This window comes from Oryzias latipes, chromosome 2 (assembly GCF_053564925.1).
Source record: "Oryzias latipes strain Hd-rR chromosome 2, Olatipes_Hd-rR_3.1".
In the NCBI taxonomy this organism is placed as follows: domain Eukaryota; kingdom Metazoa; phylum Chordata; class Actinopteri; order Beloniformes; family Adrianichthyidae; genus Oryzias; species Oryzias latipes.
Genome location: NC_136238.1, coordinates 51,128,952 through 51,152,370, shown reverse-complemented (window position 1 = coordinate 51,152,370; position 23,419 = coordinate 51,128,952). Strand labels below are relative to the sequence as shown.

General features: G+C 41.1%; 1 protein-coding gene and 3 long non-coding RNA genes across 9 annotated transcripts; 3 read left to right on the top strand and 1 right to left on the bottom strand.

Annotated features, from left to right (window-relative positions):
* The first annotated feature begins 2,611 nt into the window (after positions 1-2,611).
* On the top strand, positions 2,612-5,480 carry LOC144989882 (uncharacterized). Of its 2 annotated transcripts, none has more exons than XR_013653918.1 (5): positions 2,612-2,856; positions 3,658-3,726; positions 4,246-4,320; positions 4,878-4,931; positions 5,009-5,480. It is a non-coding gene; the product is annotated as an uncharacterized LOC144989882 (long non-coding RNA). The 2 variants fall into 2 exon arrangements; XR_013653919.1 differs by lacking the exon at positions 2,612-2,856 and adding an exon at positions 2,872-3,289.
* A 146-nt stretch (positions 5,481-5,626) lies between these two features.
* On the top strand, positions 5,627-9,221 carry LOC144989902 (uncharacterized). Its single transcript, XR_013653920.1, has 3 exons — positions 5,627-6,033; positions 6,529-6,628; positions 8,065-9,221. It is a non-coding gene; the product is annotated as an uncharacterized LOC144989902 (long non-coding RNA).
* LOC144989835 (uncharacterized) lies at positions 7,043-14,083 on the bottom strand. Of its 5 annotated transcripts, none has more exons than XM_078942321.1 (8): positions 12,684-14,080; positions 12,434-12,545; positions 11,315-11,499; positions 10,239-10,324; positions 9,212-9,355; positions 8,879-9,127; positions 8,641-8,745; positions 7,043-8,176 (listed from the first exon to the last, which is right to left on the bottom strand). In XM_078942321.1, exons 3-8 carry the CDS (start codon positions 11,386-11,388, stop codon positions 7,812-7,814), a joined length of 1,023 nt encoding a protein of 340 aa, XP_078798447.1. In that variant the 5' UTR covers positions 11,389-11,499; positions 12,434-12,545; positions 12,684-14,080; the 3' UTR covers positions 7,043-7,811. The 5 variants fall into 5 exon arrangements, with proteins under 5 accessions (XP_078798447.1, XP_078798448.1, XP_078798446.1 ...); XM_078942322.1 differs by having other exon boundaries at positions 13,319-14,080; XM_078942320.1 differs by having other exon boundaries at positions 11,315-12,545; positions 12,684-14,083.
* Positions 14,084-19,713: 5,630 nt separating this feature from the next.
* On the top strand, positions 19,714-22,803 carry LOC144989913 (uncharacterized). Its single transcript, XR_013653921.1, has 2 exons — positions 19,714-21,338; positions 21,853-22,803. It is a non-coding gene; the product is annotated as an uncharacterized LOC144989913 (long non-coding RNA).
* Positions 22,804-23,419: the final 616 nt, after the last annotated feature.

Sequence of the window (23,419 nt, the reverse complement as noted above, 5' to 3'; positions counted from 1 at the left end):
TTTTCTTTGTACTTTTTTACCTTCATGTTACTTCCTTTTACAAACCCCTAGACGGGGGGGTAACAATAGTTTGTCCATGCAGACTCATGAAATCATTTGTCCGTTCTCTTTATTGTGTTTCTGATGGTTCTGCTGCTTCCAGACAGACAGATTTTCACATTGGAGCAGTGAACCAATCACACTGCAGCTGTCCTCTGTTACCAGGCAGGATGAGGGTATTCACCATGAGCTGTGAAGTAGAGCCCTGCGCGTGACTATTTTCTTCATCCCGCTCCCGCCTGCTGAATTTCTGACCAATCCCGCCCGCTCCCGCAAAACTCAGAGAATTTAGTCCCGCACAGTAATAGAGATGCATTGATTTTGTAATGTCTCCCGTCCCGCAGGAAAAAAACACGTATTTGTATTGATATTATTACTAAAGAGATTCATGTCCCTCCTCCAGCCTCATCTTTTCATGCATTCCTCTTGTGTAATGTGCAACTTAATTATTAAATATATTTTTACAAATCCTGTTCTGTTAAAAGTGTGCGTGTGCGCGCGCAGACAGACGGCCTGAAGCGCGCTCTTAGTAAGAGGCGGGGCATGGCGCACCCCCAACAACAGGTTAGATGACAGAGGCCATTGGGCGTCTCTACCTGATGCCTTCACGGAGCTTCAGTACATAAGAAACCAACAGCCGCTCAGCCTAACGTAGTCCGCTAATATATATTCATGATATATTCATGCCAGCACTGATCCCGCGGGGTTTTTTTTTAGCCGCCCGCTCCCGCCCGCAGCACAGTTCAAACCGCCCAATCCAGCGAGATTTGGGTTGGGTCCCGGTGGGACCCGATCCCAATGCAGCCCTCTACTGTGAAGGCCTCCTAATGCGAAATCAATGTTGGTCATTCATTTCCCTGAACCAATCAGATTGTAGCAGAACTGAAGGCCCAGGTGTGTAAAGCACGCTCCCCCCCCTGGCGTAATGACATTAACGTAAGTTTTAGTGGTATCAGTTTGTTGTCCTGAGTTGTAACCAAGGTTTTACTGGAAATAAGCTAACGCAGCTAACGTGTTGGACTGTGTGCTTAGCATTTGGTGTTTCTAGAGGGTTGGGAGCTAGCATAGTCACGGTAACGTTGGTGTTAGCGGTATCAGTCTGGTTCTTTGAATTCAAAGGGTTTATTATCATAATTCACAGTAAAGAAACAGGTTTCCTGTACAGTGAAATTCTGACATTGCTGTCTGCTCCAAATGCCAAGGGCTACATAATTATAAGCCGTCAGTCTGGGCAGGTCTGTGGCCACTTATGGCCGTCGCCCATAAGTGGACGGGATAGGCTCCAGCAACCCTGTGACCCCGAAAGGGATAAAACGGAATAGAAGATGAATGAGTCTGTGCAAAGGTGCAGCTTGTTATTCCAGACTCCTGTCAGCTGGTAACCCTTGTTCTATTCTAGGCACTTTACAGTTGGGAGTTGGGTCATCTAGACCCACTAGACAGTGGGGTCATCTAGACCCACTAGACAGTGCTCTGAACCTTTTTTCTTCAATGATTTGTGATCTTCACTGTCAAAGGAAGGGGGGGGGGGGTAATAGGATAGCACAAGGGCTAAAGACAACAGCCTCTTACCAAGGTCAAAGGTCAACAAAACTTCAGTTGTAGTCATAGTCGAATAGTTAGAAAATGTGAAAATGACCAAAATCCTAGCTTTGCCACAAGATGGCCACCAAGCTGGATGTCCTGTGGCCATCCCATAATAACTTTCTTTGTATTTCTCCAAAAGAATCCTGGAATAAACAGTAACATGTCGGGGTTTGAATGGGGAGGATTCTGGTTCCTGGGGGGAGAGGAAGTCAACCAGGACAGAGAAACAGTTTGAGTCTGGGATGAAGCTGCAGCTCAGGACAGGAAGTCTGCAGCCGAGCTGAAGGAGGCGAGACGGGACACGACTGTGGCTGGAGGGACACATCATGACTCCAAGGAAGAGCTTTGATCAGCTACAACCTCTCAGCTGTTTGGTCCAATGCTCCAGGACACCACATCTGGACTTCCAGTCTCCATGTCAACAATCCAGACCTGCATCCATCCCATGATTCCTCACAGAAGCAGACATGTCAATCACCAGAAAGGAGAGCCAGCTGACAGCTCTTTCCACATACTTTGGATGTACGGCAGAGTTTAAGGGACACAAAAGAGAGTAAAATTACAAGAGTTCTAGTCGTTAATTCACGAGAAAAAACTATAATTTTACTAGATTAAAGTGGAGGTGAGCATCAGAGCAGCAGGTGAACGCCGTGCAGCAGCAGAACAGACCCACCAAACTCAGTAGAACAGGTGAGCTGAATGTTTAACCTTCCAAATGTGTGGAGGCTCATTTGTTTGATTTATGGATTATTAATGTTTTATTCACTGATGGGGGGTTTGCAGGATCTGTGCAGTCGCTGATGAAGACGTTGGTGTCCCTGCAGACGTCCACCTTCATCCTTTCTTTCTCCAAAGACCAGATCTCTACGTTTCTGTGTGATGCTTCCATCTGAGGAGGAGGAGCACTTCTGGGATCGTCTACACTGAAAAAACGGGAAAAGTGGGGTTGTTCAATTTATAAATACTAAACATGTTTGTTTAATATGAACAAATTATGTTTACCTTCGAAACATAATATAATCTTGAAAATCACACATAATTTCTTGCTGTGTTACTTTTATATATTTAAATCATGTTGACAAAACATGAAATAGTTATGCTTGATCCTTTGCCCCTTAATTTTGGATAAGTAAACCCCATCGGTGAAGAAGCATTCCAGGAGGAGAAACTTTGCAGTCAGCCATTTTAGAGAAGCTGCAAGCACCTGCTGGCCGGAGGAGCTTAAAAAAGGTAAATTAATTTAATCTAACAAATTGATTTAAGGAAATGAACGGCGTTCATTTATCATTACTGTTATTTTTTCACGGGGAAGAGCTTTGTAACCCACTTTTGTCGTAGTTATCAAAGTTAAGGCTCTGCGCGCCACTTTTGTCGCTGGCGGCCGCAGCCCTCTGACGGCAGGTAGGGGGAGGTGAGCGCGGTAAATTCTTTCACGTCGAAGACAGATTCAGCGGTAAACACGGTGATTTCAAACGATGTGCGGGGAAGAGTTGCGAGTAGTTATGCCGTAGGAATTCGCTTTCGACAAAGGGGCAGTGGGCGCTCGCGGGCACGGCGGTTTATTTTTTTCCCACAGGCGAAAACCTTTGCCATGGGGGTTCATCGTCACTAAGTGGATTTCTTTTTGCTAAATTCTGCGTTGAGACCGAAATTGAAGGAAAATGTGAGAAGCTATCATTACTATCATTATTTCGTTTTTCCATACCGTTCCACCATGAGCTAGCTTAAGGACGGCATTATTTGACCAGCAAACAGCACCGCACTTCTGTCTCAGTCAGCTGTCAATCATTCTCCGTGCGCGTCTCGTGCACAGAATGCGTTCGGTTTGTCCAGTTTACATAGATCTTTGGTTTCAATCACTCAGAGCTTTGTTTTCATTCTATGATGCTGAACATATTTTTCTATGGAGATTTTAGCTTTGAGAGTTTAAAATGGAGTGAAAATATTTATGTCCTTTTGGAACAAGTGTATAATGTGTAGTAAAAAGTTTACAGCCTTAGTTATAATAATGTCTGTAATACTACTTCACAGATTCCCCCTATTTGATAAATTAATATGGTGTGACGGGGTCCCGCCGAGAAAGGATGCAGAGGAGCCAAGGTGAGGAGGATCTGTTCTTTATTGCCGACACTGATGCTACACGCAGGGCCACGCAGCATACAGCACACACTGTCACTCCTCTCTTTTCGCCACCTGCAGTGCTCACCTTTAAGTGGGATGCCACGCCCACGGGGCGTTGCTCTCAATCCCAGCCAGGCGGCACCACAGGTGGTAATCATAGCATACAAAATACAAACAATAAAACCCGGTGTGGCCCCCCCCTCGGCATCTGACGGTGCCACACCGTCACATATGGGAATCCTTTATGGGTGGGGGGATTAGCTACTCCCGATCTGCTAGTTTAGTTTTGCAGTTTCCATCTCAAAATTCACGGGTTCTCATTAAGCGTGGTTTGAATCCTGTGGTGGGAGGGGGGTGTCAAATGTTCTTTCTGGTCTAATTTCTTCAGAATATTTTTGCAGCTATTGATTTCAAACCAATGCATGTTTAGTTAGTAAAATTACACAACAAAGCTGTGGAAGTGTCACTCTCTATATTTATTTCCTGATTTATTTACAGTGCTCCTCACACAACACTTCCAACTGCTCCTCCCTGATCATGCTGGGGTCCATGCTCCAGTCTTCACTGAGTCAGGTGGGTCCCCTTCCCCATGCATTTACTATATATTATTGGAATTATTGTCTCCTGGATTGTCATCGAATCCTGAGGTAATCAAGATTGCCAGCCCTACTCTTTACACACAACTTTTATGCAGAAAGATACATACATAATAAATAATGAAATTGATGATTGATCAGTTATCAGGAGACCAGGAGGTGGTTTAGCTCGTGCTGGTTTGCGGCGCCTTCCGTCCGTGAAACCAGGGTTCGACTCCGGGCTGCTCCCTGTTCCCTTCTCTACCTCTGTACCGGTTCCAAGCCCGGTTTGAGAAGGTTGCGTCAGGAAGGGCATCCGGCGTAAAACATTGCCAAATTTACCATGCGACTTGTTCGCTGTGGCCCCTGATGGGAGAAGCCGAAAGTGGAAGATGATTGATCAGTTATCCTACTACATCTGTTAACATGACACTAAGGATATAATGATTTTGTTAACCCAGTAACTATAACATTTATTGATGAGCCAAGGGTAAGAATTGTATTTTTCTGAAGTTTTCATGTGAATTTAAAATTTGTTGTCTCTTTGTATTTCAGACTGCTGACCTTCTCGCCGATATAAGCAAGTTCAGGGGTTTATTCAAAGTACAGGTGAGTTGTGTAATCTAGACGTTTTAACTAAACTTCAAATGTAAACTGTGCACACAAATATTTTCTGTGTTCTTTAGAATGAAGACCATGCAGCAATCCAGGAGGCAATCGAGGACACCACGGTGGGAATTTCCCTCCTAATGGAAAGTGGCGAGGAAGAGGACATTCTCATGGTCCACATCTCCCAGGCTGTGGTGGTCGACCCACCAAGTGTCTGAGTGGCAGTTGCCAAGACTTTTTTGACCTTATTTACAGCACAAATCTGATTACCATCCTCATCTCAGAAACACCTTTGAGGTAATTCAAAGAAAAACTGTAATAGAGTTGTAGGGCAAAGTTGTGTCTAAGGTTTCAGGCTTAAAGAGCCGACTCTTTTAATAAAAATGACCTTTAAAAAGTTTTTCCTAAGAAGGGATTCCAGCTGTCTGCTTTGGCTCTGTTATCTTCTGTTTAATAAAAATAGCAAGCCCAATTTATATTGATTTGTACTTTTTGCTACACTGTAAACATATTTTTCAAGTTTAGATAATAAAAAAGTTAAATCTGAAATTTGTGTTCAGTGTCATATGTTCATTGGACTGTAATAATGCACAAGAAAGTATTTGCTTTAAATAATAATCTGCAATTGCAATTTTATTTTTCAATTTAAATTTTATTAAAATAATTTATAAATTAAAATGAACTATGTAGGTAATTTCAAAATAATAGTTTTGCTAAATTTTTATTGTCTTTTAAATTTTTGAAAAAATTATGGTAAATGACATAATAAAATCTTGTTTGTTTCTGTAAAATTATTAGGTGCAGAAACAAAGAAGCATTCATTACGGTAGAACATGATTTTATTATGTGCAATAATTATATTGGTTCAACATGATCTTTTTGCGCGCAACCGATGTCCATGATTTTTTTATGTCAATCCAACAGATCTTTTTTTTCAGTGTACGTTCTAACGCTAATATAACAGACTATTTTCATCTTTCTTGTTTTATGTAGAAACAGGACGTTTCATCTGGGGGAGGGGCCGTATGGAACACTGTTTCCTTCCACTTTGGTGATCTGGACATGACGGGTTCATGACCTGATGAGACACATGGACTTCTGGGTAAAAAGGGAAATAGAGCAGCGGTCCTCTGGACCCAAACGTGTCTCTGAGCTCCTTATTTTACAGATGATACTCTGCTTTACCGACACTGAACCCCAGAAAGACGCTACACTGACAATAATCTGATTTAGAGTCACCAAAACCTTCAGCATGATGTACACTGTGCATCACATCATCAGTGCACTGATTGTGACTTTTTCCTACACGGTTGCTGTGGTGTTATCCGTACGGTATCACTGAACTGCAAATGGGGGCCTTTGTGTTAATAAAACTATGAACTTGCTTCAGGGCAATTATCCTTCTCTGCTTGGTGCAAAAAGAATGTCTTTGTTTTTGTAACCCATCTGGAAGTAAAGCATCACAAACGCTTAACATCTTTCATCTTCAAGCTAGGCTCTGATAAACAGACATGGTCGATGTAGCGGGTTGAACTTATTTAGACTTTAATCTCAACATTTCAGCTTTTTTTCCTCACCTCACTTTCCTTTTTTCCAGCTCACCTGATGGTGGCAGCTTGGTGTAGCAGTGACTGGTGTTCCCCCAGTACCCATGGTATCTGCTGGACATGTGTTTGCTGGTTTACACCCATGAATGTGTGAGTTGAACACAATTACCCCCCTCCCTCTTTACCATTGCCCCCCATCTCTAATATCAAAAGAAACAAAAGCTTTTGTTTGAGTGATGTTGGTGACATTTCACAGACATGCATCCATGTTAAATCTACCAAATGTTTGTTGACCTTTGAACTTCCAGAGATGAGGCCATCTTGAATCTTCCAATAGAATCCCCTTTACTGTCTTCTAAGTTCAAACTCCTTTTTTCATTTTTCTAACTGTTGCTGCTTTTTCTAATCTTAAACTGGACAATCACATGGATACCCTGTAGAGCGGGGGGGGGGGGGGGGGTCAAACTCATTTTCACTGGGGGCCACATCAGCATAGCGGCTGTCCTCAAAGGGCCAGATGTAACTTAGACATGTAACTAAATGTAAAATAAATGTAACTACTCCTTGATGTTAAACAACTCATTATTTATTATAACTTTTTGAAGTGACAGTTACAGTTTAGAAAACACATGTTTGCTTGTTACTCTGGCATAAATCCTTTAAATGATGTCCGTTTATTAAAACTCAAATAACTCCTTTAATGAAGAATCAAACTGTTCCAGTGAATAAAGAAAATCACATCAAACTGAGCTAAAATAACACGTATGTAACATTTTACAGAAAAGCCTGCACACAGTCTTTCATCCCACTGATGCTTTGATGACAGTCTGTCTGCACGCACAAATAGGACCTGAAAACAATAATTAAAACGGCAGCTACACATGAATAATATGCAATAAGAAAAATAAATTGAGTCAGGGTTCCTTCAGGTTCTCCTCAGAACTCATTGGAAAGCCCCCCCCCCCCTCAGAGCAGGAAGGAGCTCCACCTCACCTCCTTTCTTTCTGCCGTCAGACTGGAAGCTGACGTCACAGTAACACAAAGTAACTTTTTAGTTTTTTTGTACCTTTTACTTTTTATTTATTCAGAATATATAATAAAACTTTTCTGTTGCACTTTGCCCTTGTTAATACTGCTGAATGATAATGAAATGTAAAAAAAAAAAACGCAATTCCCCCGTAAACAAGACTTAAATAACACTATTAACAAACCACAAAGTGCAGAACAGCCTCTTCTCAAATACAAAACAAGTCAGGGTCACGGGCTGCTGGAGCCTATCCTGGTCACCTGACCAGGATAGGCTCCAGCAGCACAATCACACACACAGGGGAACCTATGAAGCATGTTTCTGGACGGTGGGAGGAAGCTGGAGGAAACCCACACATGTATGGGGAGAACACGCTAAAGAACCCCATGGGTGTTCTGGTTCAGGACCCCCAGCCAACCCTGACTCTAACATCTGTGATTGATTGATTGATTCTACATGATCAATGACTGCGTCTCTGCTGACATCTGCCCCATCCATCATCTCTGGATTCAGAGTGGAAGGAGTTTCCTCCACAGAATGACTGGATGTTCCATTGCAGGTAGGGGGAGGAGCCTGACCACCTGGAGGAAGCTGCTGCTCCACATTCAGAGGAGTCATTTCCATGTCTTCCTGATGTCCCTTGGATGCCTCCTCTGGGTGGTGTCCTGCATCTGAACATGGACAGTGGTTCAGGTCATTTGTTGAATTAAAGATCTTTATTTCTAAAATCCTACAAAGAGTTGTAGTCCAGCAGCTTTAGCGCCACCTACAGGACAACAGCCACTTTGAAGACGTTCAGTCGGGGTTTAGACCTCAGCACTGAACACTTTAAGGCTGTATAACTAAAATATAATTTAAATTGAACTGAATTTGAATTATGATGACGTTTGTAACCAAAATCCCACAATCTAAAAGTCTAAAACAGATATTTCATGTTGAAGCCTCTGTTATCAGAATCTCCTCTATGTGGGCGTGGCCATCGGTGCTGAGCTGACTAGCTCCGCCCTCCGTTTCACTTTTTCAATTACTGATACGAAGCCCATCGAGATGACTGTTGTTGTGAATCTGGGCTACACAAATAAAATTGAACTGAATTGAAATAATATTCAAGGCAATAAAACAGTATTTTTCTTACTTCTTCTGTGTTTGTAACAACAACAAAAACCAAAGATGAGGAGAGCAACAGCAACGATGCTGCAGATGATGATGATGATGAAGCTGATGCTGACAGTGGCACTCCCTTCAAGAGAAATAATCAGATTGAAAAGTTATTGATGTGACTTAAGATCACATGATCAATGTCTTCCGTGATGTCAGAGGACAGAAGCTGAAACACAAACCAGGAAAAGGAAAAAGGAGACCTTTGTACTAACCTTTGCCTTCTGCATCGTTCCCGTTCCCCGTGGCGTTCCCGTTCCCCGTGGCGTTCCCGTTCCCCGTGGCGTTCCCGTTCCCCGTGGCGTTCCCGTTCGTTGTCTGGTTGCCACAGTCATTCAGGGGCAGACTGGTAACAATCAGCTTTCCAGTTATTGGGATGATCTTCACTTTGTAGCTGCAGCAGTCAGTCAGATTCAGGTTGTTGATGGTCAGAGCTCCAGTTTCGTTGTTGATCTGACAGCGACCTGAACAAAGAAAAGTTCTGTGATTTATGAAACATTTGGATTCCATCTGTTCTGGAATCCTGTTCAAAGTGAAATAAAGTTTACCTTTCAACCATTTGTCGCAGGTTGTTTGATTTCCAAACCATTTTGCAACGAGTATTCCATTACAACTATACTCCACTCTTCCTATCTGATCAGTGATTGGCTCTGGTCTGAGAACAGCTGTAGATCCACTGGTGAGACCTGCAGCTGAAAAACAAAGCAGTAATCCTATCTTTACTTTCAGGTTTCCCTGCTTCTCTACCAAAGTCCATCCACTCCTGATATTCTGAGGAAACCTTTGTTTGGATGAATATTATTCATGCCCCTTTTTATAAAAGTAACCTTGTTATTGCAACTATACGATTTGGCCAAAGACCGCGGACAGACGGTCGTAGTCAGCGACCAAAGCCCCAAAACAGCGGCGTGTCCCCTCACCTCCCTCTAACTAAGTAATACCAGCTTAGAGGCCTATTGTGTCACTAAACGGACATTACCGTGTTGGAACAATGTGCTTATTAAAAAATAAGGATGAAGGTGTTCCAGTACAGCATACAAATACATTTTCAAGTAGGTCAGTTGTTTGGAGTCTTATTAAATAGTGACCTCCTGACCCTGTAAACAAGCAGTGAGTTGTCTGAAACCTGTCAAATATTTTAAACATTTGAGGTGAGAGCATCTACTTTTACTGGCTACTGAAGAACTTGCAAGAAAGAAAAACATGATAAAAAATAGAGGATTATCAAGAAGAATGGTTCTTCTGGCACTTCCTGTTTGGAACGCCAGGGGGAGGAGTCTTTGAGTCCAGTTCTCATACAGACACTGGTTGAGTCCCCAAAACAGTACGAATGACAGGCCTACAGGTCTCTCTGCCTGGTGCGTTCACGGCAGCTCCAAAAAAAGGAAAACTGCATCTTTTATTGCCTACTATGCTTTTGTTTGCGATGAATTTCCACATCGTTTCTGGTCTTTCTCGCTCGCCATAGTTCACAACACGAAATGAATGAATCCAGATGAAAACAGGGAGTGAGTCAAAGCCACCGACATGTGCAGGAATCTAAGCTTTAAACTATATCAAAGTGCAGCGACTTACCTTTGGTCATCTTCAGCAGCAGCGGCAGAAGGCACATGTAGACAAACGATTTCATCCTTGATGGCTTTACTTTGGCACGAGGACAGCTAGCTAACGGAGAAAAAACGAGATCAAATTAGCGCTAATAATCTCCTAAAAGAGCGTTAAACTCCAACTTACAACAGCTATGCTATCAACATCATCGAATTCTAGCACATTCTTTAAGCTAGCAGCACTTTTACAGCTGTGCTAACTTCAAATGTAGGAGACCGAAGGCACGCGCCTCACCTGGTGGACCGTGGCTAGCAATAGCATGTGTAGCAAAATGACACAGCCGGACAGGTGAACAGAACAGGTACTTCCGGTCACCTAGCTGAACTCTTCTGTATCACTGCGCTGGCTTCTTTCAAACAAACTTAACTTTAGCTTCATCGTCTGGACAAAAACAAGCGGTAAGAGGAGAACTGTCTCTCTGAACTGATGCTTTATTCAACACATCGAGATCATCAGCATATCGCTTTATATCGCCGAAACTCGACTGCAGCGGTGGAGCGGACGCAAAATAGTCCGCTTTTTCCCATCCAAACCGGATATGGTATATAAGATTAAAACGACTGAATATATCCATTCCTGCATTCAAAAATACGTTTAAAATACGGCTGAAATCCATTTCTGGCTTTTAATTTAAATTAAATACAACATTTATTTAAAAAAAGTGAAATGAAGGATTGAAAGAAGAAATACACACTATTCTCAGAATAATCAAATAAAAATGATTATGAAAAGGCTGACATAAGATTTGGTATGTATAAACATTCTCCAGTTTATTTATGTTAATTGTAAATGTAATTTAATTTACATATGTGGACATGTTATGATGAATGATTTATGACAATCAATGCAAATCAAATCAATTCAGCTTTTATTTATGTAGCACTTTTCCAACACATGTCACTCAAAATATAATCAAAATGTAAAAACAAAAAAGGACAAGACAAACAATGCAGGACCCCCCCCCCCCCCATGCACACACACAAAGAGACACACAATACACACACCATGATGAAAAGAGTGATAAAATGATGGAATGTAGAGACCTGCCTTTGTCCTGAAGTGGGGAAACGATATTTTGGGGACATGTCCACATCAGTGACCCCCCACCCAAGTTCATGAAGAACACTACCACAGAACCCCCCAGATCAGATCAAAAGAGTCAACTGCAGGGACCCCGTTCACCAAGAAGGGTCAGTCAGTGATGTGGAGGATCCCTCAGAGGAAAAGACTAGAGTGTAATAAAATGGAAAAGGAATTAAATTAAAACATATTTAAAATATGAACAAGAAACAAAAAATTACATAAACCTTAATAGACGTGTATAAAGCTGAGTGTGACTAAAAAATTAAAAATAAATAAATACAAATAAATAGTTATATAAACATACACATGTAAAACTAGTAAAAAGAGAAAATAAATAATTAAAATATCAAATAAATTCCTAAAATTAAATGAAAAAGGCAGGTTTTGAGCCTTCCTTTAAAAACATGAACAGTCTCCTCATAAACACCTCAGAAGTGTAGACTTGATCTAAATGTCCAACACTGTTTGGTATTTGTCCCAACATAGCATCTTATCCATTATTATTATTATTATTATTATTATTATTATTATTGTTATTGTTATTATCTTATGACGGAGATGCTTTAATTCTCTTCAGAACTATTTTGGCTACTCAGACTGACATTTCCAGACACTTTTACTGTAGAAAATTTGAGTTATTCATGTTTGAAATCCCAAATATTAAACATTTTCACAAAGTCCAATTGTCTTTTTCTGACAGAGATGCTCTGTTTGAGACGCTGTAGTTTAAGATCCTCGTCGTCTGCTAGCAGGTTTTCTTAGGCCTTGACCTGTGCCCTCTAGTCCTTGGTCCCACATAGCAATGGATTCCATTCCCAGTGTTCTAAATTCCAGTCAAAAAGGTCATCCTGACCATTCTCCAAATTAGTCCATGCTTTGTTATACAGCCACATTAAATAATTATTTCTGAGCTATTTATCTTAATATTGTAGGTATATTTTAATACTACAAATAAACATCAGACACCACAACAAACAGTAACTGCAAACACAAATAGTTTTCAATTATTTTAATCATTATTTCTTTTCTTTTAGAATCACAAACAAATTTGAAGTTACACTCAACAAAATGAAACATACTGTCAATTTTTTGGAGTCTGCAGACACAAACTGCAATTCCAGTCTCCAGTTCTTGCATTGTCCATTTGTGTTTCGTCCACTTGGAGACACCGCGCTTGGAACCAACGAGAATCTATGAAAGACAAAGAATTTAAGTGTCATTGTCAAGACGTGTGGATTATGTCATGTCAGCAGTAATGCGTATGCTTCACAAACATTGAGTTGCTACAATTTTGGGAGATTAAAGGTGTCATCTTTAATACAGACACACCTTCCTGTGACGTCATTTCCGGGTGAGCGTTATCTAGCACCAGTCGCGTCGCGCTTGACTACTGTTCTCTTGTTTGACTGACTACTATTGCTTACTCTAAGGGTTATCTGGGTTAATATTCACATCTAGCACCTTTTATTAGCGAATTCACCACTGTTAAACCGCTTGCTGTTCACTTCTCATTTTGCTAAATAGACCACTTCTCTTTACCTAAACACCGCTAGCCTTAGCTTAGAACCTAGTATGGCCACCACCACTCCTTCCGCCTCTCCTCCTTTCTCCTGCCCCATGTGCCATATGTTTAGTGATGACCCTGCCTCCTTTAGTGAAGATAGCGGTAGGTGTGTTAAGTGTAGTCTTGTGTTAGACTTGGAGGCCAGGCTGGAGCAGTTAGAAGCGCGGCTCCGCACAGTGGAAGCTAAGCCGGCTAGCCAGGTCGTTACTCGTAGCGCGGGCCGCGCTACCAGGGCTAACTTAGCTAGCACCCCAGCGCCCTCCCAACAGCCGGGAGACAGTCAGGGGTTTGTACCGGTTGGGAGGAAACATAGTGCTAAACGCAAAAACTTAGAGCACCCGAGACTCCACGTTAGTAATAGGTTCTCCCCCCTCAGCGACACACCCGCTGAACACTCAACTCTGGTTATAGGCTCTTCTGAAGTTAGAAACGTGGAGCTCCCAGCGGCTACAGTCAGGTGTTATCCGGGGGCCAGAGTTGGTGACATCGAGGGGAACCTTAGGATGTTAGCTCAGAGTAAGTCCAGGTTCCGTCGAGTCGTGATTCACGCAGGCGGTAATGATGCCCGACGGAGACAGTCAGAGGTGGTTAAGTTAAACGTAGCTTTGGTGTGTAAACTGGCTAAGACGATGTCCGACACTGTAATTTTCTCTGGTCCCCTGCCGAACTTAGTCAGTGATGAAATGTACAGCCGCTTTTCATCATTTAACCGCTGGCTTTCTAGATGGTGCCCAGAAAACGGCGTTGGTTTTGTGGATAACTGGAGCGCGTTTTGGGGGAAGCCCGGTCTCATGCGGAGAGACGGCGTCCATCCCACCCGGGACGGTGCCGCTCTTCTTTCTAGAAACATTTCTGCTAGCCTTAGTCTGTCAACCTGACAATCCAGAGACGAGACCCGGGCGCAGAGCAGCAGTGTAAAACGCTCCTCTGAGCCTCCCTTAGGGTTAGTGCCGGTGCAAAACCCATGCAGGGAAAGTCAAGCAGGTCCTAGCTTTAGCTTATGTGCTGAAAGACAAATGAAAGGAGCGCGTCATAGAAACCTTAAAGTGACAGACAGCAGTTCTCACAAGCAGAATTATGATGTCATTAAATGCAGTTTATTATCGGCACTACATCTCCCATGATGCATTAAAGTGACTGTTTTAGCGGACAATGAGTCTCTCCTCTTAACGTCTTAAAACAACGAACACACATCAGTTTTTGAATCTTTTGACTTAATTTTTATTCCATCTTTTAGAAAAAAACAGCTGCAGCTTCCAGCTTTTTCTGCAACAATTATCACAAAAATGCACGTGAGATTACAGAGCGGCTGTAGATCAATACAGACTGAGCTTTTTCTTTTTTTTATTTATCTATTTTTTTTGGATGCTGGTGTGCCGCGGGATTTTTGTCAAGGTTAAAGTGTGCCGTGGCTCAAAAAAGGTTGAAAAACACTGGTCTAGATTACTATAACCCTCTACCGTTTCAGTCATTTTTAGCTATCTTACACTCTCTTCCTTGAGTTAACAAACGTGTCATTTCTTTGTCTTTTGTCTCTAGTTTACTACAGTCTCTGGATCTCATGACAGCTTTCTTCAGAAATCATCCAGTTTAGGCGTTAAGAACTAACGTTTTGATCTTCACATTTACTGCACATCGACTAATTTCATGCAACAAATTATTTCCTCTTCTTGCTTTTTTTGCTAAATGTTTTACTAGATTTATTAGAAAATAATGATCTAATTTTGTATTTGATGTATTCCCACTTACTGCAAAAACTCTCAATGTTTTTACCATTCTCCATTTCTGAAATCATTTTTTTAGTAAAGAACAATACTTTTAATTATTGAGCAAATCAGCGTTGAACTATTTCTGATTATTGACTTTAATGTTATTTCAATGGTATTGTCATCAGTCATTGGAGCTTCACAGGTTAACCAGGTGAATCTATCTAGACCACATGTGTCAAACTCAAGGCCCGGGGGCCAAATGTGGCCCTCCATGTCATTTCATGTGGCCCGCGAGAGCATGACAGGCGGTTGAGTGGGTCGTCCAATGATCCAAGGGTCGGCGGTTCGATCCCAGCAGCCAAATGTCGTTGTGTCCTTGGGCGAGACACTTCCCCCTCCTTGCCTCCAGTGTGGCTCCACTGGCGTGTGAATGTGCATGAATGTCCCAGTGATGGTCAGAGGGGCCGTAGGCGCGAACTGGCAGCCACACCTCTGTCAGTCTGCCCCAGGGCAGCTGTGGCTACAACCATAGCTACCATCACCAAGTATGAATGAATAACGGACACACTTTAAGAACTTTGAGTGTCTTGAAAAATGCAGATAAATCTAATCCATTATTATTATTATGAAAGTTTTTAATTTCTTAAAATAAAAAGTGGTCTGTATTTACTCATATCTAGGGGGAATCTTACTTGAAATGTGGGATTGGTCAACTAAACATTAGGACTTAAACACTGTCCATATAACCTAACCTGACAGAATCAAATGTAAAAGGATTTATGCTAGAATAACAAGCAAACATGTGTGTTTCTATGCAACTGGAATTGTCACTTTAAAAAGTCATAATAAAAAAATAAATTACTTGTTTAACTTTAAGGAGTAGTTACATTTATTTTCATTACATGTAGATGTATAAGTCATATCCGGCCCTTTGAGGACAGCCACTATGCTGATGTGGCCCTCAGTGAAGATGAGTTTGATATTTTGACCAGGATTATGCCCCAGCCATTCTATGGAAACGGAAGGACTATGCTGAAGCAAAAAAGGCTTTAAAACAAAAAACCATCAGATTCCAGACGCCATATCCAGCCAGGATGGAACTGTGCTCTACTCTACTGCGGAGGAGGCGGCCACAGACATGAGAACCAGAGGCTTCCAGGTCAGCGATGTTACACCAAGGGAAACCCTGACGGAGCAGCTGTCCCGAACAGCCTGGGAGATGATGGGAACACAGCAGCAGCAGCGAGACACAGAGGAGCACCGAGAGGAAATCATCCGCAAGAAGCTTCGAGCTTTTAGGAGCCGTTCCCCCGCTTCTGCAGAGGATCAGTGAGGACGAACAGTCCTCCTGTTAAAGTCTGTGAGTACTTTTCCCCTAACAGCTGAATGTATGCAAGAAGAGAGACAACGGAGAAACGAGTATTAAAAACATAATAAGGGGCCCTTTTCCCAGGAGGAAGGGTTTTCCCCTATTGGTAGGACTTGAACAACATCCAAGTCACGGTCTGACAGGAACGACCCCAACCTTGGAATCACGTTTTTTACTTTTTTGTTTTTTTTTGTTACTACAGTTCTTTGTTCTTGTTCATTAAGGGAGTTGACCAGTCAAAAAGGTATTTATATTTTGAAATGTGCATTTTTTTCCAGAGTGACGAAAGGTATTAAAGTTATTTCTTTTAATGTCAATGGACTCACAAATCCTATTGAGCGTAGCAGAGTTTTGACTAAGATGAAGAAAGAGCAAGCACAAGTGGTGTACTTACAAGAAACTCATCTAAATGATGAGGAACATGAAAAATTAAAGAAAATGAGCTTCACAAATATGTTTTTCTCCTCATACATATCTGGCCGTAGGCGAGGTGTGGCAATTTTAATCTCCAAAAATGTGGATTTTGAAAAGTCTTTTGAGATTAAGGATAAAGAAGGTAGGTTTGTTTTAGTCCGGGGAATGATAGATGGTAATCTAATTACATTCATGAATGTATATGCACCACCAGGAAGCGACTTGAGTTTCTTTAAAAAAATTATTAATATAATGGTAACAGAAACCCGAGGTCTATTGATTAGTGGTGGAGACCTAAACATCAGACTGAGGCCGGACTTGGATAGTTCTAGTGGGAGAATACAAGAGCCAAATACTTTATATAAAAAAGTCTCTACACTCATGGAGGAGGTGGGTTTGATAGACATATGGAGAGAACTTTTCCCTACAAGGAGAGACTACTCCCACTACTCGGCTCCACATTCAATTAATACCAGAATAGATTATTTCCTAACTTTTGGTAAAGATAAGGATACAATCCAAAGATGTGAAATGGGGTCAATAGATATAAGCGACCATGCACCATTATATCTAACTATTCATCTAAACACATGTCCAAAACTATTCTCTTGGAAATTAAATTCACTCCTTCTTAAAGACACAAATATTAAAGAAGAAATAACAAAAGAAATGAGCGATTTTCTTAAAATAAATGATAATGGAGAAGTGTCATTTCCAATTCTATGGGACACATTAAAGACGGTCATAAGAGGGAAAATTATCTCAATCCCCCCCCCATAGGAAGAAAATGCGTAATAGAAAGGCTGAAGAATTACAAAAGAAGTTAACACAACTAGAAAGCAAACATAAAAAGAACCCTTTAACAAGCACACTGCAACAATTAAAAGAAGTTAGAAACGAAATAAATAATCTGAGTACACAAGAGATAAAGAAAAAATTAATGTATCTGAAACAGAAATACTATGAAGGTGGATCCAAATCGATGAAAATTTTAGCATGGAAACTAAAAAAGAAAATCGCTGACAGCACTGTAAGCAAAATCAAACATCCAGAAACCGGAAACATCATGACCAAATTAAGTGAAATGCACAGGGCGTTTGAAGCATTTTATAAAAACTTATACTCCAAAGTGACTGGTGGGACGGAGGACGAGATTGATCATTTTCTTAACTCCATAAACCTACCAACTCTGAACGAAGAGCAAAATGAGAGAATGACAGCAGAGGTCACAGAAATGGAACTTAGGAAAGCCACAAGTCGTCTAAAAACCAATAAATCGCCGGGCTCTGATGGCTTTACCGCAGAGTGGTACAAGGAATTTAAGGACGAGTTGATCCCTATAATGCTTCAGACATTCAACTGGGTCTTAAAGAAATCCCAAATACCACCAGGTTGGAACGATGCCATTATTTCTGCCATTCCCAAAGAAGGTAAAGATAAATTTGAGTGTGGCTCATATAGACCAATCTCCGTCCTTAATATAGACTACAGACTGTTTAGCTCAATTATGGCCAGGCGAATGGAGGAATTCTTACCCAATCTGATAAGTGACGACCAGACTGGATTTATAAGAAACCGGCAGACACAAGATAATATACGCAGAACCCTGCATATAATAGAGCATATACAAATATCTAAAAATAAAGCTATGCTCATGAGTATAGATGCGGAAAAAGCATTTGATTCAGTAAATTGGGACTTTCTGTATAGAGTATTGACTAAATTTGGGTTTCATAACATAATTATTAAAACAGTGAAGGCTCTGTATGCCAATTCCACGGCAAGAGTTAAAGTTGCGGGCGACAGTGGCTCAGGTGGTTGAGCGGGTCGTCCAATGATCGAAGGGTTGGCGGTTTGATCCCCGCTCCCACCAGCCAAAATGTCGTTGTGTCCTTGGGCAAGACACTTCCCCCTCCTTGCCTCCAGTGTGGCTCCACTGGTGTGTGAATGTGCATGAATGTCCCGGTGATGGTCAGAGGGGCTGTAGGCGCGAACTGGCAGCCACACCTCTGTCAGTCTGCCCCAGGGCAGCTGTGGCTACAACCATAGCTACCATCACCAAGTATGAATGAGGAGTGAATGAATAATGGACACAATGGAAGCGCTTTGAGTGTCTTGAAAAGCACAGATAAATCCAATCCATTATTATTATTAATGGTCTCAAACAGCTTTACTATCCAGAGAGGAAACAAACAAGGTTGTGCCTGGTCTCCACTTTTATTTGCCTTATATTTAGAGCTGCTGGCACAATCAATTAGACAAAACAAGGACATTAAAGGAATAAACATCCAAGGAAAGGAACACAAACTCGCGTGTTACGCAGATGATATATTAATATATTTAGAACAACCTACAAAATCTTTACCTGAACTGATGAATCTGTGCAAACATTTTGGAAACTTATCTGGGTATAAAATTAATATGGACAAAACTCAAATACTTGCTTACAACTACAGCCCCCCAGCCGATTTGGCGGCGCAATACCCAATGAGATGGCAGACAAAATCAATAAAATATTTAGGTGTAAACATACCTAAAAACCTGAATAAATTATATGAGGAAAATTACATCCCACTACATAAGAAGATAGTGGAGGATGTAAAACGTTGGAACTTGATTCCTTTTCTTTCTTTATATTCAAGAATTGAATCCATCAAAATGAATATTTTACCAAGATTGCTCTATCTTTTCCAGACACTACCTATAAATATCCCTCAAAACCAATTTCACGAATGGGATAAAATCATATCACGTTTCATATGGGGAGGTAAAAGACCCAGAGTTCGCCTTAAAACGCTACAACTGCATAAAAATGACGGAGGGTGGGGCCTGCCTTCTCTAAAGGATTATTTTCGAGCAGCTCAAATGAAAACGGTTATTAACTGGTGTGAGGTGAACTGTAACGCTCAATGGAAAGACATGGAGGAAAATTTGATCACTATTCCCATACAAGCAGTTCTGGTGGACTTAAATATCCAAAAACATATTGACAATATTTGCAATCCGTGGGTTAAGTGTACACTCTCTATATGGAAAAACGTAGTTAAAGAATTAAAACTAGAAAACGACCTCTCAATATTCAAATGGTATGCCTATGATTCTAATTTTGCCCCAAATAAATTTGATTCACGTTTTAAATATTGGTCCACCAAAGGGCTATCAACATTTGGAAGCTTGATTAAGGATGGCAAGGTAATCAGTTTTGAAACATTGAAAGAAAAATACAGTTTGGAAAAGCAGGACTTTTATAGATACCTACAAATAAGGCATTATATAAACACAAAGATTGGAGTAAAGGTTGTAACTAAAGGAGATCTGGTTGACATCATTACAAAGCCATATAAAGGTGATGTTATTAGAAAACATATTTCTGCTCTGTATGCGTTTTTGATAGGCAAGAATCCTCACTCGACTGTATATGTGAAGACATTGTGGGAGAAAGAGGCCGGAGTCAACATAACACGGGACGAATGGACATCAATATGGAAACAACAATGGAAATGTACCGCTTCACAAAGATGGAGAGAATATGGATGGAAAAGTCTGATCAGATTCTTGATCACACCACTTCAGAAGACTCATTACGATGGAAACCCTCCGTTATGTTGGAGAAAATGTGGAAACCAAAGAGCACATCATGTTCACATCATGTGGGACTGGCCTCTCATCAAACCATATTGGATTGAGGTTCATAAAACACTGCAAAAAATTTTCAAATGTACGTTTCCTTATGAAATTAAGACTGTTTATTTTGGATGTATGCCACAGGAATGGTCTAAACAAGATAAATGCTTGATGGGAGCCCTGTTGGTTGCAAGCAAAAAGTGCTTGACTAAAAATTGGCTTTCCCATTATGTACCAGCTTTATCGATGTGGTGGGAATTAACATTAGAAATATATAAAATGGAAGAACTAACGGCACACTTGAACAATAGAGAAAACTGGTTTATGTCATGCTGGAAAAAGTGGGTCAAATATACCAATTCAAATATGTCACATATTTTTTCAAAAATACAAACAAATGGATAATTACTGGTCACTCCCTATAGTTCAATGTTCTTATATTTTGTTATAAAAAAATAAAATAAAAAAAAAACACTTTTCTATGTTTGTGTATTAAGAACTTCTATGCAAATTCAAATTATAATGTTTATTGTACTGTTTTGTACTGTAAAACTGAAAACATAAATAAATAATTAAAAAAAAAAAAAAACAGAAACAGGTTTTCTCCAGAGAAAGTTTTGATGAAACTTTTGTCTGTAGGACTCAAAGGAGGAGACGTTTGTCAGCAGCCTGAACAATTCTGTTCATCTGCCAAAGACTAATTCATCAAGTGTGTAGAAACCAGAGAATCACTGAAACCACTGAAACCCAGAACCAGTCAGTTCTGACTCGGGTCATTCTGTCTTCTGTTCTTGTAGGTGACACAAGTCATTACTATACTTACTATCTACTGACCGTTGGGCTCCCAGTAGGTCTGAGTGTTCTGATTGTGGTTGGACTGGTCTGGATTTTCTGCTGCAAAGGTCAGAAAATCTTTAGTTTTTTTCTCTTTTTAGAGCAAATCTGTGTCATTTATCTGAGTTTCTCTCATTCTTTTCAGTGTGTTAAATGACTTCAGAGCATCTCTCTCTCTGTCTGTGTTTTTGAACAGGTCATCAGAAGATTTCCAGGAATGAACCGAGGACGTCTGCAGGTGAGTCTTCTGTCATGAAATGAGAGTCTGTCTTTGAGCAGCAGCAGGAGCTTTGTCAGGCACACATTCTCCTTAAAGCTGCAACAGAAACCCTTTTCCAGTCAAACGAGTCATGTGACCAACAACCAGATGCCACCGCCTGCTTTTGGCGCCACCAGAGGTCCTGCAGCTTCACACGGTGGATCCAAAGTTGAGCCAGTCACCACAGCTCCTCTGGACAAGCACCAGAATGGTAGCCCCTCCCACTTTAAGTGATTGGTCATGGCACCAGTCGGGGGTGCGGTCTGTCCTTGTTGGTTTGTGGTTCTACGGTTCACGTGTTGTGATGGTCTCCAGCATTTCTTTATTACTATTTCAGGTTCATCATTTCCAGCGTTAAAGACGTTTTTCTGACAGACTTGCTCTGTGATCACATCTCTAGTACATTCTATTCTATAGTATATTTTAGTCACTGAGGCGTCTGCAGTAAATTCCAGTTGCAGATGACATCACCAGCAGCTGTCAAAGGACTGAGTCTGAAGTGACTTGTTGCATGAGTTGGTGTGTGTTTATTCAGAGTTAGGATTGTTCAATCTTTAGACATTTCCAGAATCTGGATACATATAACCTGGATACATTAATCCTGGATACATTAATCCTGGATACATTAATCCTGGATACATGGATTAATGGAAAATGATCTGCTGGTACATAAACTAATAAGTACTTATTGCATCCATCCAACCTGACCCACTGTCCATGTTCAGATGCAGGACACCACCCAGACGATGCATCCATGGAAATGACTCCTCTGAATGTGGAGCAGCAGCTTCCTCCAGGTGATCAGGCTCCTCCCCCTACCTGCAACGGAACATCCAGTCAGTCTGTGGAGGAAACCCCTTCCAGTCTGAATCCAGAGATGATGGATGGGGCAGATGTCAGCAGAGACGCAGTCATTGATCATGTAGAATCAATCAATCAATCACAGATGTTAGAGTCAGGGTTGGCTGGGGGTCCTGAACCAGAACACCCATGGGGTTCTTTAGCGTGTTCTCCCCATACATGTGTGGGTTTCCTCCAGCTTCCTCCCACCGTCCAGAAACATGCTTCATAGGTTCATTGGTTCTGTGGACATGATGGACAGGTGACCAGGATAGGCTCCAGCAGCACAATCACACACACAGAGTTGAGAAGATGAAGAATGTTCTGCACTTTGTGTTACTGAAGGTTTGTTTACGGCTGAATGAAGTTTTTTTTTTTTACATTTATCATTCAGCAGCATTAACAAGGACAAAGTGCAACAGAAAAGTACTATTATATATTCAGAATAAATAAAAAGCAAAATGTACCAAAAAACTAAATAAAAAAAGAAAAAGCCACCAAAAAAGAAGTTATTTGGAAGGTTGGGTGGTGGGGGCTTCTTGTTAACGTGACATCAACAGTTTTATTACAAAAACACAGCTGCAGTTTTTGCTTCTTTTTCATGGGAAAAACATTTTCTTTTCATCTTGTCAACGTGTTTTTATTTTATTATTAATAAAAATGACTGCAATATGTCTGCACATGGAAGTGATGTCACGATAGAAAAGCAGAAGTGTAGCATTAATTCCTGTATATTTCAATGTCAGTCTGGTTCAGCGGTCGGCATCATTTATGAAACAAAGATTTGATTCAAATGATGTCTGGACATTTATTTAATAAATGTTATTCTTCATGAGCGTCATGTTTCCTTTGATCTTTTGTCCATTTCCACAACCTTGAATAGACTTTTCTGTCAGTCAAACACCAGAGTTCAGATGATGAAGATGATGGAAACAGATTCACTTTGATGCAGACTCCTTTCTATATATTTTTCTTTAAATCCATTAAACCCAAGCTGATAGTTTGGAATTAGAAGCAGTGAGTCTAAGCCCCGCCCCCACCTCTCTCCAGCGTGTTCTACACAGACAGATCAACATACAGTCATCATAGCAGCACGGTGACAGGATGGTGGGGGCGTCCTGATGCAAATGTATTCATTTTACGTTTCCATCGGTGGTCTTAGTCCAGGGGGGTTTCATGTGTCCCCTACCAGATCACCACTGTCTGTATTTCCAGAGGAACTTTCCATCCCATAACGGACCGTGTGGTCGGCGTTCACGCTGCTCTCTTCCTGCTAACTGACAGTGTTAAATAAGGCTCCACGACAACCTGAGAACATGATGGTTATGTGATAAACCACAGAGAGCAGCAGCTCAGGGAGGAGAGAGCCGATGGGGTCATGACCCCTGGTCTGATCCATCTGTTTTAATTAGAAAAAGCTGCTTGCAGTGTTCCTATTGGTTTATCTCCACA

Bases quoted from the DNA above. Each gene is read 5' to 3' on its own strand.
- LOC144989835 (XM_078942320.1), bottom strand. From the start codon at position 11,388: ATGAACTTGGGTGGGGGGTCACTGATGTGGACATGTCCCCAAAATATC. The intron at 10,325-11,314 runs GTCTCTACATTC...TCCGTTAGCTAG, and splicing joins CCACTTCAGGACAAAGGCAG to CTGTCCTCGTGCCAAAGTAA. The intron at 8,746-8,878 runs GTTAGTACAAAG...TTTCTCTTGAAG, and splicing joins GAACGATGCAGAAGGCAAAG to GGAGTGCCACTGTCAGCATC.